Source organism: Urocitellus parryii, chromosome 5 (genome assembly GCF_045843805.1).
Source record: "Urocitellus parryii isolate mUroPar1 chromosome 5, mUroPar1.hap1, whole genome shotgun sequence".
NCBI classification, from domain to species: domain Eukaryota; kingdom Metazoa; phylum Chordata; class Mammalia; order Rodentia; family Sciuridae; genus Urocitellus; species Urocitellus parryii.
The window spans coordinates 16,797,282-16,814,602 of NC_135535.1; the positions used below are offsets into that span (position 1 = coordinate 16,797,282).

The 17,321-nt window shown below is 42.6% G+C and overlaps 1 protein-coding gene across 1 annotated transcript in view; it reads left to right on the forward strand.

Moving 5' to 3' along the window:
* The window catches only part of Slc41a2 (solute carrier family 41 member 2), a 117,099-nt gene that overhangs the window by 14,071 nt on the left and 85,707 nt on the right, over positions 1 to 17,321 (forward strand). The window contains exon 2 of the mRNA XM_077798718.1: positions 9,177 to 9,899. Coding sequence (XP_077654844.1) covers positions 9,345 to 9,899 — 555 coding nt within the window. The 5' untranslated portion in view covers positions 9,177 to 9,344. The remainder of the gene's footprint in view (positions 1 to 9,176; positions 9,900 to 17,321) is intronic.

The window sequence follows — 17,321 nt, forward strand, 5'->3', positions numbered from 1 at the left end:
AGCATCTTGCTGTTGCTGATGCTGGCTTTGAACTTGCGATCCTCCTGCTTCAGCCTCCTGAGCAGCTGGAATACAGGTGTGCGTCACTGTGCACGGCCTTTGCTGGATATTCTAAGTACTATTTAACTTTTGCAATGGAACAGAATAACTCCTCAGGCATAATGGGTAGGTTTCTCCAAGATTCTGACTTAGGGGCTGGGGTTGTGGCTCAGTGGTAAAGCGATCACCTTGCATGTGTGAGACCTGGGTTCCATCCGCAGCACATAAAAATAAATAAGTTAAAATGAAGGTATTGTATCCAACTACAACTAAAAAATAAATATTAAAAAAAAGATTCTGACTTAGTAAACACACACATATATAGTATACTTTTTTCCCTTAACTTTTAAAAATAAACAATTTTAGCACTAATGTTGGATTTTTATAACTGCAGTTGAACTCATAAAGGAGTGCCTGGTATTTCTTTTCCTTTAAGTCACACACCCTCTGACCCAACCACGACAAGGTTGTTACAGGGAACCTGGAATGGATCTTTCCATAAATCCAAATGTACCCAGTGGAAAGGACTGCTCTTTAGTCTGAGGTTTTGTCTTTTCTACATTTTTTTAAACTTTTTTTTTTTTAGTTGTCAGTGGACCTATTATTTTGCTTATTTATATGTGGTGCTGAGGATCGAACATGGTGCCTCACACATGCTAGGCAAGCGCTCTACCACTGAGCTACAACCTCAACTCCTTTTTTTCCTATATTTTTGATGTTAAAATGTAGGCTGAGTTTTTAGAGGAAGATTGTATTTATTTAAACTTGGTAAAATTTGGGGCTGGGGTTGTGGCTCAGTGGTAGAGCACTTGCCTAGCATGTGTGAGGTACTGGGTTTGATTCTCAGCACCACATACAAATAAATAAAAATAAAGGTCCATTTGCCGCAGTCTGGCTGGGCACAAATCACGAGCCACTCAAGCAGGAGCAAACTTTATTTCCAAACTCACGCAAACGCCACCCACTCGGCCCTTCCAGGCACACCGCACACACCGAAACTCCCTGCACCGGAACCTCACCCACCAACACGAACTCCCCAGGAATCCCCATGAGAACTCCAAAGTAGTGGGCTCCCGAGGACTGCAGGTGTCTATATACAATTGAATACACAGCCTGTTTCAATCCAGCATCATCTTAATGGCTCACCTCTCAACCATTACTTCCGGCAAAATGCCAGGGGCCATTCCGACTTGGCTGTGGCTTTCAGCACCATTGACAACAACAACAAAAAAGAAAACCTTGGTAAAATTTGGGAGGAAAATTTTCTGTTGTTTGAGATTCACATGTTTGAAAACTCCTTGACTATAAACTGGGGCCTTCAGGTGCTCAGGATGCCAGATCCCCTAAACTGGGCAGGCATCTAGCAGGCAGATCCCTTTAATAGACGCCTTTGGGAAGCTTTGTCAGGTTACTCTGTGGCAATCAGCAAGTCTAAACTTTCAGTGACTTTCAGGGCCAGGAGCTTTGGTCATTTCTTGTGTTCTGAGCCTGTGGGTGCTATGGTTGGCTATGGTGCTGCTCTCCATGTGTCCCTGTCCTGAACCCAGTCTGAAGCAGCAGCAAGTGCCTAGGACGTGCCACTGTCAAAGACGGGGAAAAGAGACATACCTGGGTTGTTCCCGCTGCCCTTCGATGGCCTAAGCATTCTCACGGCCATACCTGACACCCTGGAGACAGTGTCGCCCTCCCGTGGTGTGGCAGGTGACATGGCAACAGGGAGGGAGAACAATCCTGTTTGGGAGAGGAGTAGTAAAAATGACATCATCCTGCTGACTCATTTGTAACATGTATGCACAGCTTAAAGGGCAGTAATGAGCACTCTGAGCTTAAGAAACCTCTTATATCCTGTTGTACAAATATGCCACGGTCTTTCCCCTCAGGGATTAATTTCATTTTTTGTTGGTATGAACAGTGCTGCTGAGAACATCTTCCAGTGTCTTCTAGGGGACAGTGCAAGTTTCTCCAGGGGCAATGATTGAGTGGGGTTTCTGGATGGTAGGGCACATGCTCTGATTTTAGTAGATAATGCCAAGTTCTTTTCCAGGGTTCTGACAGATTTTAATATGTATGGCGATCATTTGGGATACAATTAAAAGTGCAGATTTTGATTTAGTGGGTAGGTTGGGTTCGGGGTGGGAGCTGACTGAGATCCTACATTTTTAACAAGCTCCCGTGCTGCTGTAGCCGCTGGACCATAGGCCATAGTCTCGAGTAGCAAGGTCTAAGGTACTCAGATAGGCAGAGTCACTCCTGTGTTGGTTGCGCCTAACGCACAGTCTCTTTGGAACAAAACCACGAAATAACAACATTTGCTACAGCTAGGTCTACCTAAGTTTTTAAAATCATGTCTTTTTTTTTTTTTTTTTTTGCAGTACAGGGGGACTGAACCCAGGGCCTGGAACAGCTAGCCAAGTGCTCTACTACTGAGCTACATCTCCAGATCTTCGTCATTTTATTTCTTTTGAGACATGGTTTCACCAAATTGCTTAGGCTGGTGTTGAACTAGCTGTCCTCCTGTCCCATCCCCCCAAGTAGGTGTAATTACAGGTGTGCAGCCACCACACCTAGCTTTATGCCTGACATTTTTATTGACATTGTTTAGATAATGTTTATTTTTATTTTATTTTTTATTTTATTTTTTTAAATTTTTTTTTCAGAGTAGAAATTAGAAATTTATTAAAGGACAGCAGAAAAGACTTCTCCCGGAGGAAGAAGGGAACCCAAGAGGTGGAATCCCGATAATGTTTATTTTTAAATAATTATTTTTATGGATTATAATGTGATGTTTTGATCTAGGTATACATTGTAGAAAAATTCAGTCAAGCTTATATATTCATCACTTCACCACCTTGTTTGTGTGTATGTGTAGAGAACACTAAACTCTATCATTTCAGCAGTTTTAAAGCGTGTATTACTATTAACCATGGTTATGCACTGTAATATGTCACTGAAGGCTTATTCTTCTCTCACTGAAACTTTGATCAACATCCTCTCTTTCCCCATCCCTTCTCCTTTTCCCCCCCAGTCTCTGGTAATTACCTTTTCATTCTCTATGACAGCAACTCTTTTAGATTTCACATGTTAGCAATTTCATGAAGTATTTGTCTTTCTGTGCCTGACTTATTTCACTTGGAATAATGCCCTCTCCATCCATGTCCTGAATGACAGAATTTCCTTTTTTTTGTAGGCTGTATACTAGTCCATTCTGTATGTATACCACATTTTCTTTATCTATTCATCCATTAATTAACTTACCTTGTGTCCAGATCTTGCTATTGTGAATAATGCTGAAATAAACATGAGAGTGTCAATTTTAACCACTATACTTGCTGAACCTGTTGCACATACTTTTTTAAAAAAATTCTGTCTGTACAAATGTTGGCCATTAGTGAATAAAATTATGATTTCTTTTTTTCTAAAGAAAGAAATATATAAAACTCTTTGTATAGTTTACAAAGAGGTCAGAATTTAAACCTGAACCATTCTACGAAAGGTTTTGAAGAGCTGGGTGTTTTTTAGCTATGTGAGTATTAGATTAGTGGAACCTGCCAAGTAGCTGAAGAGTGACCCATAATGTCTCTACGGGTGTGCCTCAGAATAAGCACCTTCAGCCAGGGGAAGCTTGGATGGATTCTATTATTTTTAACATTTTTACCTGTTTTTACTCATTCACAAATGAATAACAGATACAGAATTGATATTTAATAGTACTTATGGACATTACTCATTTTAATTCAACCCACAAAGCTATTTTGATTGCAATCCATGATTCAACAAGAAGAGTTTCTAAGTGATTTCTTTAAGGGAAGAAAGTAAAAGGAGTCCTTAAGGAGGTGTAGGCTTTGTCAGTTAGCAAGCATGAGAATAACTGGATGAAGTGAAGGATAACAAAAACACACTTTCTTGGAGAAGGTTGGTGATATGTGATCCGCAGCATGTGCTCGTTGAAGGGCAGTTCCTAGTTTTCCCTTTCTCATGGATTAATTCTATTTATAGTACTTACAAACTGCATTAAAAAAGAAAAAAAGCAAAACACTGTGCAAACAAACACCTCTCAGAGTAGCTTCAACAGTGGAGATTGAGTGGCCACATTATTGGGAGGAACAGGGGTGGAGGGGGTTTTGAATAAATGCCTTGGAGCTCTGACCCTGTGGATCCTCTTCTCATGCAGGTGGGTTTCCCCGCAAGCGGCAGTGATGGTGGTGGCTGGGGGAGTTTTGTGACAGCTTCAGAATTATGTCATGCCAAGGGCAGTGAGAACTCTCCCCCAGACGCCCTCCCCTCTAAAATAGCCTGTCAGTCATTCACTTTTGGTTAAATTAACTGTGTCCGTCATGGCCTTTCTCCAGATTGACTCAGTTACTTATTCGCCCACTTGTTTTTCTTTCCCACTACAAGGTAGAACCGACTGACTAGACCAGGGACTGTGCCTAATTCCTTAATCACAGCAGCCCGGCATCTAGTAGGCCCTCAGGCAATGGTAAGCAACAAATATATGAAATTCCAGGGAAGGCTCAAGTCCTCTTTTTTTAAAAAAATTGTATATTAGTGCATTATATTATATATATATTATATATAACTATGGTTCACTTTGACATAGTTATTCAAGCATGGAATATGACTTGTTCCATTTCAGTCCCAGTGCTTCCCTTTACCCCCTCCTTCCTCCCTGTTTCCTTTCCTGTATTCTACCAGTCTGTCTGTCTGTCTCTCTTTCTAGTTTTTAAATGAGAGCATTGTAGATACACATCAAGGTGAAATGCCCTGTGGTATGTTCATCCAGGCCCATGGGTAGGTTTGGTCAGTCTCATTCTATTGTTCCTCCATTTTCTGTCCCTCTTCCCTCCCCACCAGTCACTTCCTCTACTCCATTGATCTTTCTTCTATTTTCATGGGATTCTCTGGGTTTTTCTGCCCTGATTTTGGTCTAGCTTCAGCATCTGAGAGAAAACCTTTGATCCTTGACTTTGAGTCTGGCTTATTTCCCTTAGCATGATGTTGTTCTCCAGTTTCATCTGTTTGCCAGCAAATGCCGTCATTTCATTCTTCTTCGACTGAGTAAAACTCCGCTGTGCAGAGAGGCCACATTTTCATTATCCATCTGTCTGTTCTCTGGTTCCCTAACTTGGTCATTGTGGATTGCACTGCTGTAAACACTGATGGGGCTAGATGGCTGTAGTGTGCTGATTTGAAGTCCTTTGGGTATGTGCCGAGGAGGGGAGAACTGGGTTAAAAGGCGATTCCATTCAAAGTTTTCTTTCTTTGTACTCCACACTGCTTTCTGGAGTGGTTGTACTAACTTGCAGTCCCACTGACAAGGTCTGAGTCGGGTTTTCCCCACAGCCTTGCCGGCCTTGATTATGATTGTATTCTTGATGATCGCCATTCTGATTGGAGCAAGATGAAAGCTCAATGTGGTTTTGACTTGTGTTTCCCCAATTGTCAGAGGTGTTGAATCTTTTTCATTTATATGTCGGCCATTTGCATTACTTCTTTTGAGAAGTGTTTAGTTCTTTTGTCCATTTATGAATAGGACGGGTTTTTTTTTTTTTTTTTTTTTGGTTTTAGCCTGCGGCCAGCACAGGCTTCATAGGTGAAGGTTCGGCTGCGTGAGAAATCCACAGGGAGTTTAAATTACAGAGAGCGACTCTAATTACCTTTAAACCAGTTCCAGGACGGCTTCTCTTAGCTCCAGCTTCCAGCTACCTATTAGGGTAGCGAGATTTACTGAAGAGGCCAGAGAGAGAGAGAGAGAGAACACGCCAGGGAGTGGACTTTTATTGGGGAATAAAAAATTCTGGAGAAAATCCCATCCAATGAAGATTAAGGGGGCAGTGTCCCGAGGTCAGGTGAGACCATTGGGTCTTCGGGGGCTGTGGTCAGGCACGCCTCCACACAGACAAGCCCTTGGACCCAAGAAGGGTGAGGAAAGCTCTGGACACATGTGTCTAAGCGCCTCTCGCCCAGCCGGGGAGGTGACTCGAATCACGTGCAAGGATGGCCTCCCACATTTGGTGTTAGTTCCTTGATTTCTGGATATTAATCCCTTGTCTGAGGAGCAGTGATAAAGGTCTCCCGTTCCATAGGCTCTCTCTTCATGTCCTTGTTTTCTTTGCCGTTCTTTGCCTTTTAATTCCATGTCATCCCTCTTACTGACTCTTGGTTTTATTTCTTGGGCTTCAGGAGTCTTGTTAAGAAGTCAGTGCCTGTGCCTTGGGTCCTTGGTGAGCTGCTTGTCGTCACTGTGTCTGGAAGGTTTCCATTGTGATCACAAGACCTACCAGAATCTCCCGGAGCAGGAAAGGCCAGTTTCCCACAGGAATTAGATACCGTTAGCTAAAATATTGGGGAAAGATATTGAGCAAATAATAATAAAACATCTGTCCGCCGTGTGTTTCGTGTTCTTGAAGCATGGCTTAGCGTTTCACCCAGCTGCTCGCCCTCATGCACGGGGTTGACCAGCTTCTTCACTGTGCGAGGGTGCTTGGCTGAAGGGATGGACAGGGACTGAAGTCTGGCCCAAGGCTCCACTCAGAGTGTCCTTTTTCTGAGAAGCACTATTTTATCATTCACCCAAATTTCTGTGGTCTGTGTGCACACAGTGGCCGCAGAGCCCACTTCTCCATCCGACCCTCTGAACGGCTTGTGCTGCAGTAGGACTGCTCGGAGTAGGGGCGTGAGCAGATGTGCTGCACATCTGGATCCCATCGGCCAACTCCGAGGCACTCCCTTAGCCACATCCTGAGAGATTCTGAGAGATGACGCGTCTTGGGAAATCCCCCCTTTCCCCTTTCTTCCCCATTTTTCTACTTGGCGTTGCTTGTTGGGTGAGTGTCCTGAGCACATTTAGAGCTTTCTGAACTTCAAGTTGGCTGAATCAAGAGAGGAAGCTGCCCTCCATCCTTCTTGTTTACCTGCTTTTCTCCGCCATTTCCACTTTCATCTCCTGGTAATTCTGCTTCAAGAGGAAGAACTTGCCCATCCCTGGTCCTTTGGTGGAATAATCTTGGGTTTGTTTTGCATTTTATTTGGTTAAAGACTTCTTTGAGGAAGTGAAATGCTATTTTTAAAAAGGCAAATGAGTTGAAGAAATAAAAACCACTCAGTCTCACCCCTGTAAAGCTGCAGATCTCTGACATTCTAGATGGGTAGTTTCCATTCCAGAAGCTCCCGGCAGCTCTTCAGCTCTTTTCTAGTACTCAGTTTCATCTCCACTCTGCATGGGTTCCCTTCATGGGATTTTCTTATATACTGATCATCCTGCAAGGGACAAAACTGGCAACTCCTGTCACTCTTTGACACCTGTGGGGAACTGGTTCCAGGACTCCCCACAGACACCCAATTCTGTGGATATTCAGGTCCTCATATGAAATGGTATTTGGATATAACCAATGCACATTCTAGCCAAAACTTTAAGTCACCTCTAGGTTATTTAGAGTACCTAGCACCGTGTAAACGCTCTGTAAAAGTTTTCTACTATCTTGTTTAGGGATGACAAGAAGAAACAGTTGTGTGTTCTCAATACAATGCATTTTCGGGGCTGGGGATGTGGCTCAAGCGGTAGCGCGCTCGCCTGGCATGAGTGCGGCCCGGGTTCGATCCTCAGCACCACGTACCAACAAAGATGTTGTGTCTGCTGAAAACTAAAAAATAAATATTAAAATTCTCTTAAAAAATACAGTGCATTTAAGCACATTGTCCACCTGTGATTGGTTGAACTCCTGGATGTGGAATCCGCAGGTGTGGAGGGTCCCCTGCAGCATTTCATCTAGTCATTACCTTCTCAGCGCAGGTCCTTAGAAGTCTATGCTGTAATCACTTGGGGAAGTTAAAAAAAAATTGTGGGCCTCAGACACAGATATTCTTAGTAGGTTTGGGGTCCTGGAATGTATATTCTGAGAATTCCCTGGTAGGCATTCCCAGACTCCCGGTAATCAGAGGGAGGAGAGGAGGGTGAATGAAGGACGAAATGGGTGAGTCAGGCCCTCGGCCTACACAGCCCACCTCTTTCTCCCTTTTCCACAGCTTCCTGTTTCTCTTTCTCTCCGAGGAGAGGAGGTGGATGTTCCAAGGCACGGAAAACAAATGTACTGTATAATGCAGAGGTTTTCCTTAAAACCAGCAGTACTGGTGGCAGCTCGTCTTGGTCTAGCTTGGTAGATAGGCAGTCCCATAGGTGGTGGGGCCACCTGTCCTTTATCATATCAGTGCCAGTGTCTTGATCTTGGGAGTACAGACCCACTTGGGTGTTGGTGACATACAGCCGAGGCCCTAGACCTGTCAGTCGATAGCTTTGAAAGCCCCTCCAGCTGAGGCCCGCATTTGTGCAAACAGTTAGGCTCTCCACCTGAGCAGGTGGCGTGTGGCCCTGCAGCTTCAGTGCCCATCACACTCTGACTAACTTCAGTGCGTGTCTCTTTAGAGGGGCCTACTGCGGGAGGAAGGGCCAGGCAGACGTTGAGAAGTCCGGAAGTGCATTCCAGGCTTGGCTTTGGTTGGCTTGCAAATTGCAATTGAATGAATCTCTGTAATCCCTTTAATCAGTTTGGTTATTTTCTAAATAATAGAAGGATTATATTCTTTAAGTCAGTTATAGGGAATATTTTTTTGTATGTCAGAACTACGTCTATGACTGTAACCTAATTTTATATCAGGATATCTACCAGGCGTTGTTACTGTAGACATCATCATCATTTCTTATTTTAATAACAAGTTGATTAAGTTGTAAATAAAGTAATATGGCTTATTATTTAATGTTTAAAGTATAGTGAATGCTATCTACTTTATCTTGTGTATGTAAAAGTTGGTGTCATTAGATTGAGTCCTCTATAGTAATTGTTATTTCATAGATTCATCCACTGTGGAACTTCAGAGGCCGCTAAAGACCTTACATGGGAATTAGTTACATAAAGTATGCAAAAATAAGAAATGCTTTTACCAAGATGGAGCACAAAAAATAACTCTGTAGTTTCTTTATGCAAAGCAATTATGTGGCACAGAACAGTTGTTTCTGGCCCACAGAATCTAGTGTGAGCACCTTAGGCTGCTTAAGATGCGTTTTATGCTTTAACTCTGCAAATCTAGGTAGCAGGATAGTTCATCTGATTTTTAAACCTTGATTTCTTTTTTCCTGGCAGATCCAGTTCCGAGGTGGAGCTTCTGAGCATCCTTGATTCGTGGAGGAAGCGCTGCCGAAGGATGGAATCAACAGCTTAACCTCGGCAGGTGTCTGGGTGGCTCTGGTTCATCTGCTATGGTCGCGGAGCCCGAGGTCTAAGGAATACAGGGACTTTTGTGATGACAATATGACTAATAGTAAAGGAAGATCTATTAGCAGTAAAACAAGTGGTGGTTTCAGTAGTGGAGAAGGTTTTGTCGATTGGACTTTAAATTTAAATACAATTCAGTCTGACAAGTTTTTAAACTTACTGTTGAGCATGGTTCCAGTAATTTACCAGAAAAGCCAGGAAGACAGGCACAAAAAGACCAACAGCCTTTGGCAAGATGGGTTGTCAGGGGCAGGCCAGGCGTTCAGTAGCAGGTCCGAGCAGCACGTGGAGTACCACGGTTTCTCCGAGCAGCCTTTCCACGGGAGCAGTGGGCACGCGCCCTCAAACTGCAGTCCCAAGTACGACGACTATGCCAACTACAATTACTGTGACGGCAGGGAGGCCTCGGAAACGACCGCCATGCTGCAGGGCGAAGACGCGTCCAGTGAGGGTGATGAGGACATCATTGTGGAAACAAGCCAGAAGTTGCCCAAGGAATCCAGCGGCATCATGGCCCTGCAGATCCTGGTGCCGTTTCTGCTGGCTGGATTTGGCACGGTTTCAGCCGGCATGGTTTTGGATATAGTCCAGGTGAGTGCTCAGGTTAACCCTGCTCTCTTTCTGGTCATTCCATCCTCATTGAAATGCTCTGTTCGTATAGGTTAAGAATTTCAAAACAGCCAGCCAACCTACTTTTCTTTCTCGCTTTCTGAAGTGCTGGGATTTGAACTCAGGGCCTCGTGCATGCTAGGGAGACGCTCCACCACTGAGCTTCATCCCTAGATCAGAATAGTCCTTCTGGCCATAAAGTAATTCAAAACAAGTTAGTTCACAGAAAACCCAGGGCTTGGATATATCGCTGTGATAGCGTGTATGAGGCCCAGATTTTGATCCCCAGTATAAAAAGGGAAAAAGGAAAAAGTCAATAAATGTTTTATTAAATATTTGTTACTATAGTCAGTAAAAGTTAATATGTGCTCATTAAAACGAATCCAAACATTAAAGAGTATTAGGTAAAAGGTGGAATCACCTCTACTATTCATCTCCAAACTCACACTCCCTCCTTCCAGAGATTACCACTGTCGAGGCTTTTTTCTGTGGTGTATTATACATATCTGAGTTCTTTTCAGAAATAAAGATGAAATGCTACATATACTTTTCTGCAACTCATTTTCATTATTTAGTAATACATATTGTACACACGTTGGTTCTCAAAGATTTCTGCATTTAAAATGAGTGCTTTGGCTGGGGACTAAGCTCAGTGGTAGAGCACCGGCCTAGCATGTGTGAAGCCCTGGTTCAATCCCCAGTAATTCAAAAACAAATAAAAATAAAAATGGCATTAAAATAAGTGCTTGATGTTCCATTATATGTATATACCAAAATTTATTTATTCTTCTTCCATGCTGCTGTTCCAGTAAATATCCTGGTGAAATGTATCTTTACGTACTTGAACTAATATGTTCATAGGTTATGAAATATATATGAAATAAAATTTTTTTTTTTGGTAGTACTGGGGATTGAGCTCAGCGCTTTGCACTTGCTAGGCAAACATTTGGCTACTTCCCAGTCCTTTGTTTTTTAAATTTTATTTTGAGACTGGGTTTCCTTAAGTTGCCTAGGTTGGCCTCAAACTTGAGATCCTCTTGCTTCAGCCTCCTGAGTAACTGGGATTATAGGCATGTGCTATGATGCCCAGCTCATAGAATACATCTTAAAAATGAGATTTCTGCCGGACGCAGTGGCTCAGGAGGCTGAGGCAGGAGGATCCTTGAATTCAAAGCCAGCCTCAGCAAAAGCGAGGTGCTAAACAACTCAGTGAGACCCTTTCTCTAAATAAAATATATAAATAGGGCTGGGGATGTGGCTCAGTGGTCAAGGGCCCCTGAGTTCAATCCCCAGTACCCTGCACCCAAAATAGAGATTCTGAAATTCAAATGGCCAACAAATACATGAAAAAATGTTCAACACCTTTTGCAATTAGGAAGATGCAAATCTAATTACACTGAGATTTCATCTCCTTCTAGTCAGATTGTCAGTCATTGAATACAGATAAGGCCGAGCTCATAGGCACACTCCTGTTAACTGGAGGCTGAAGCAGGAGAATCAAAGTTCAAGGCCAGCCTCAGCGATTTAGTGAGACCCTCAGAAACATAGACCCTGTCTCAAAATAAAAAATAAAAAGGACTGGATATGTACCTAAGTGGTAAAGTACCGCTGAGTTCAATTGCCAGTAAACTTCCCACAAAAATACAAATAATAATAAATGCTGGCAAAGATGCAGGAAAAAGAAACACTTCTATGCTATTGGTGGGGCTGTAAATTACGGTAGCCATTGTGCAGGTCAGCAAGGAGGATTCTCAAAAGACTGGACGTAGCACCACCACATGACCCAGCTCTACCACTCCTGGGTATTTATCCAAAGGAATTAGCACACTACAGCAATCCTTGCATTCCCATGTTTATAGCAGCACAATTCAGAATCGCCAAGTCATGGAATCTGCTTAGGTGTCCAAGAGCAGACGACTGGATAATGTGGTGTATACAACAGAAGTTTATTTAGCCATATGAAAAATGAAATCATGTCATTTGCAGGGAAAAGGATGGAACTCGAGAACATTCTGTCAAGTGGGATTAGTCAGAACCAGAAAATGCAGGGCCATAGGTTTTTCTCTCATGTGGAAGCCCCAGCGTAGAAGGAAAGAAAAGGGACCTTAGGAAAATAGACCAGGAGACCCGAGGGAGAAGGGGAGAGGAAGTGGGGGTACAAAGGATGAAACAAGCCAAATTTTGAGTGTGCATCTGTGAGGATATCACAACGAAGTCCATTATTAGGTAAAACTGTAATTCACCAATCAAAACACGAGTCGGCTGGGTGTTAGGGAGTATGTGTGTTTATAATTTTGCAGATATGTCCCATCTTGCACTCCTACCATAGATACTTGATACTCTTATTTTCCTACACCATATCAGCACTGGGTATTCTTGATCTTTTTAATTTTTGCCAGGTTGTGGGAAAATATTATTGGGTTTTAATCAACTTTATCTTTCTACTGTTTTCTTGGTGCTGGGGGTGAACTCAAGCCGCTTGCTAGGCAGGTGCTCCAGCGTTTTTTGATGGTTCTTAATGTTTTGTGTTTTCCATGTCTTTATTTTAGCCGAGGTGATTTTTTTCTGTCAATTACTATTTTTGTATCTTTCATTCATTTAAAAAATGGATGTGCTACTTACTGATTTGTAGGGGGTTTAAATGTATTGTGGGGACTGGGGATGTGGCTCAAGCGGCAGCGCGCTCGCCTGGCATACATGCGCCCCGGGTTCGATCCTCAGCACCACATACAAACAAAAGGTTCTAGGTCAAACCCTGTCCTCCCGTGCCACTTAAATGTATTGTGGTTACAGAACTTTTTTTCTGAAGTAGTAAATTGTCAAAATGTGGTGTCTTTTACTGTCACTTTTCATCCTTCCGAGGAAAGTTGACCACAGCCAGTGTGTTAGGCAGGGTATCTTGTAATTTGCTTTTTATTATTTGCTTCCTAAAAGAATCTCAGGTTATTTGTGACTCTGAGCCATTAGTAGAGAGCATTTTTATCTAAATGGAAATGTACACAAATAGAAACATTCCCACCAGCAGAGGGCAAAAGGAACTGTATTAAGTTTTTTTTTTAACAGAAGATAACACCAAAGGGGGACCGACCCCATCTAACATTTGAAATATGATTGTTTCAGGTTATTATGATGGTGTCACAGATGCCACAGTGGATAAGCTGTCTTTGGTTGGATTTTTTTCTGATATACTAATCATTGTGAAGAAACACCATGTAGCTGGTGGCTCCTATAAGAATAACATGTTAGGGGACAGAGTGGCAGAGTATTTACGTGGCTCTTCATGTGCATTCCTCCGGTGTCGTGTTTGCTTGTGTCTTGTTAGTGTTGGAAAAAATAGCACATGTATAATTAATTAAAGGTCCTGTGGACTTTAGGACTACTGGCCTCATGACTTTATAGTGTCAAACCTTAGTACTAAAAATGGCAAAAACAGTATGTAAATGTTTTGAAGGATTTTATTTATGCTTTAAAAAGCTTTTTATTTGTAAAACTTAATACATTCAGAGTGTACAAAGCAAAAACATTAGAGCTTGGTGGATTTTTATATTACAAACTGCCATATAACCATCAACCAGCTCAAGAAACAGCATCTGTACAATCCTTCATTAGACTTCTTTGTGTCCGTAAGTTTCATGGGACTGTACTTTCATTTATTTTCATTGCTGCATAGTACTCCATTGTATGAATGTCCTGCAATTTCTCTATTCTACTATTGATGGACATTAAGAGAAAGGGTGTGCTTAGCTGGGCAAGCACTCTCCTCGATTGTAGGTGTTCGTGTGTACAAATTTGTTGGCTCTGTGTATAGATATGGGATTTCCAGATCTCAGAATATGTAGGTACTCAAGTTTAATAGATGTGAGGTGGCTTTCCAAACTAATTGTACCAATTTTCCCTCTAGTTAGCAGTGTACAAGAGATCCTACTGGTCTGTGTGCTTATTTATACTTGGAATCTGGTCTAATTTTAGGAATTCTCACACATGCGGGTGGTTTCTCATCATGGTGTTAGTGGGGATTTCTCTGGTGACTAATGATGCATGCTGACCATTTGGATATGCCTGGTAAAATGTCCTTGCTGATTTTTCTCTGTTTTTCTTAGAGGCTTGTAGGAGTTATTTATATTTCTTGAATATAAACTTTTTAGTTCTATGTATTAAAAATATCTATTCCCCTGGCTTGCCTTTTTATTCTTTCCGTGGTGCATTTTGATGAGGAAAACTTCTTAACTTTGAAACATTTCTTCCTCCTACTTTCCCTTGGTTTGTCTTGTCTCTTTAAGAAATCCTCCCATACCCTGTGGTAATTAAGATGTCCTTATGTCACCTTCTTAGTGCTTTGGTGCTTCCTTTTGCTTTTAGACCATCCCTTGCCTGGACGGACTTTTTGTTCAGAGTGGGAAGTGGGGGCTGTATTTTTTCTTTCCACGTACATTTCCTGTTGTATCTATGCTGTTACATAATTGCTCTCAAAATAATATGTCAAATTTTGAAAGGAAAACAAAGCAGACTGAACTTTGGCCACTGCCTGGCCCTGCTCCTGTGGTGAGTCAGGTGCGGTCTGCATGGGGTGCCTGTGCCCTCGGTCCTTTGTGTGTTTAAGGATCCTGGCTCCATCCCTGCTGTCCCCTGGCTCTGGTACAAGTCTTGGTATGGAGTAGAGGTGTTCTCCTTGCCTTGTTCATCCTCAGAAGTGCTTCAGTGATTCTTTGCCCTCTGCATTTCCATCTGCCCCCCTACTTTCCAGAACTGGGAATTGAGCCCAGTGGTACTTTACCACTGAGCTATATCCCCAGCCCTTTTAATATTTTGAGACAGATTCTCATTAAGTTGCTGAGGCTCTTGCTAAATTCCTGAGGCTGGCCTTGAACTTTCGATCCTGCTCCTCCTATCTCAGCATCCCTGAGCTGATAGGCTTTCACCTTTGTGCCTGGCCTATTTTATTTTTGAGACTGGGTCTCTCTAAATTGCCCAGGCTGGGTTTGAATTTAAGATCTTCCTGCCTCAGCCTCCTGAGTTCCTGGTATTACAGGCTTGTGGCCCTGTGCTGGGATTATTCATGGATTTTTTTTTTTTAATACATGATAGCGGAATGTATTCTAATTCTTATGACACATATAGAACACAGTTTTTCATATCTTTGTATCAAGTATGTGGCCCAGTGATAGAGCGCTCGCCTAGCACTGCAAGGCCCTGGGCTCAATCCTCAGCACCACATAAAAATAAATAAATAAAATAAACATATTCTGTCCAACTACAACCATCCACCTGCATTCTGGTCAGTATCCACAGTTGTGATTTCGATTGCGTTTCACCTCGGGGAGAATCGACTCTCAGCGCTTGGTGATCTAACGCGGCCTCGACCCGTCCTCTGTGGAGGTCACTCTGTTTTGTTTTTAATACTGGAATCGAATCCAGGGCCTTGCGCTGGCTGGGCAAGCACTCTCCTCGAGCTACTCCCAAGAAGGATCGCTTCCATTGCCCTCACGGGTGTTTTAGAGTTTTTGTTTTTTTTTAATAACTTTATTTTTTTATGCGGTGCTGAGGATCAAACCCCGGGCCTCAAACCCTGAGGTTCAAACCCGGTGCTTCCCATGTACTAGGCAAGCGCTCCACCACTGAGCCCAGCCCCAGCTGTTTTAGTTTTGAACATAGAACTTTTACATTTTTTGATTAGATTCATTCCCGGTTATTTGATGCTATTTGATGATGGTGTGGGTGGTATGGTTCCCTAAGAAATCCATTTTCTGTGTGTTGTAGGTATGTAAATTGTTTTTTCTTTATTGACCTGTGTCTAGCAACTTTGTTAAAGTCCTGTGTTAAGGTTAATAATTTATGTGTAGATTCATTTTGAATTTCTTCAGCATAACTAACCATCGTCTGTAAAAAGTCACATTTTCCCCTGAGCCTTGTGCACTGGACTACTTTTTCTTGCTGATCAGTTCGGGGCCTGTTAGAAGCTGTGACAGCAGGAAGCTTTCTAGTTTCCAGAGCTTCCCACATTTCACCATTAAATATGGGGTTTGCTACTGGGTTTTATAATACTCTTTATCAAATTAAGACTTTTTTTTTTTGGTACTGGGGAGTGAATCCAGGGGAGCTTACCCACTAAGCCATGTCCCCAGGCCACCCCTTTGTATTTTTTTCAGAGATGGGGTCTCACTGAGTTACCTGGGACCTCACTAAGTTTCTGAGGCTGGCTTTGAACTTGCAATTCTCCTACCTCAGCTCCCGAGCCACTGGGATTATGGGATATATACGTGCACCAACACGCCCGACAAGACTCTCTTTTTTAAGCTTACTAATGTTTCTTTTTTTGAAAAAATGTGCATGGATGTTGACTGATCAAATGCTTTTTCTCTTTTTATTGATATATTGATTTTTTCCTTTATTGCAATGTTCAATAACATTTATTAAACCCTACATTTCTGGAATAAATATAACCAGTCTAAATGTTGCTTTTGTAAAACTCTGGTCAAGTTTGCTAATGTTTTGTTGAGAATTTTGGCACGTGTATCTGTGGGTAAGATTAACCTGTAATGGTCTTTGTAGCTGGCAGATTTCTGTATCAAGGTAATGCTGGTCCCTTAAATGGATTTGAAAATACTCTTTCCCTTTCTATTCTTTGTAAGGGTTTATGTAACTGTCATTATTTATTTACATGTTTGCTATGATTCTTGACGAAGACCTCTTGGCCTGGAACTCTCTCTGTGGGAAGTTTATCTGCCAGGCTGGTTTTCAGCTCCTGGCTCAGTTGATCCTCCTGCTGCAGCCTGCCTGGTTGCTGGGACAGGTGCACACACTACACCCAACTATAACTCGGGTTTTTAAAAGCCTCCGGACTAATCAGATTTATTTCCTTCCTTCCTTCCTTCCTTCCTTCCTTCCTTCCTTCCTTCCTTCCTTCCTTCCTTCCTTCCTTTCTTTCGTTTTGGTGAATTTTCTTTTCATAGACATTTGTTCTGTCCGTTTGTATTTCAGATACTGTGTCCGTCTTAGATTTTCTGTTAGGCGCATTTCTCCAGTACCTGTTCTTACCCTTCTTCATGGATAAACGCTGTGAGGTCCATCTGGCCCATGGTTTGGTTTGATTCTGATGGTTCTTCATGGTCTTTTGTTAGATGGACTGTGTGCTGGTGACGGTGGGTGTCTGTTACTGTATTGGAGCTTCTCTCCCCCTTTTGTCTGCTCAGGTTTGCTTTGTGTCATTGGGAGGGTCTCAGCAGGGGGTGTGTGTCTATTTACAATTGGTATTTCCTTGTTGAGGGGATCCCATGTGGTTGCCTGGTGAGCTGCTCTGTTGGCCCACCTTTGTCCTGCTCCTTGGGGTTCCCTCTGTGTGATGGCCTTCTCTGTCCCTCCACTCTACTCGGTGGCTTTACCAGGAAGTGAGCTTCCTGTAGGGAA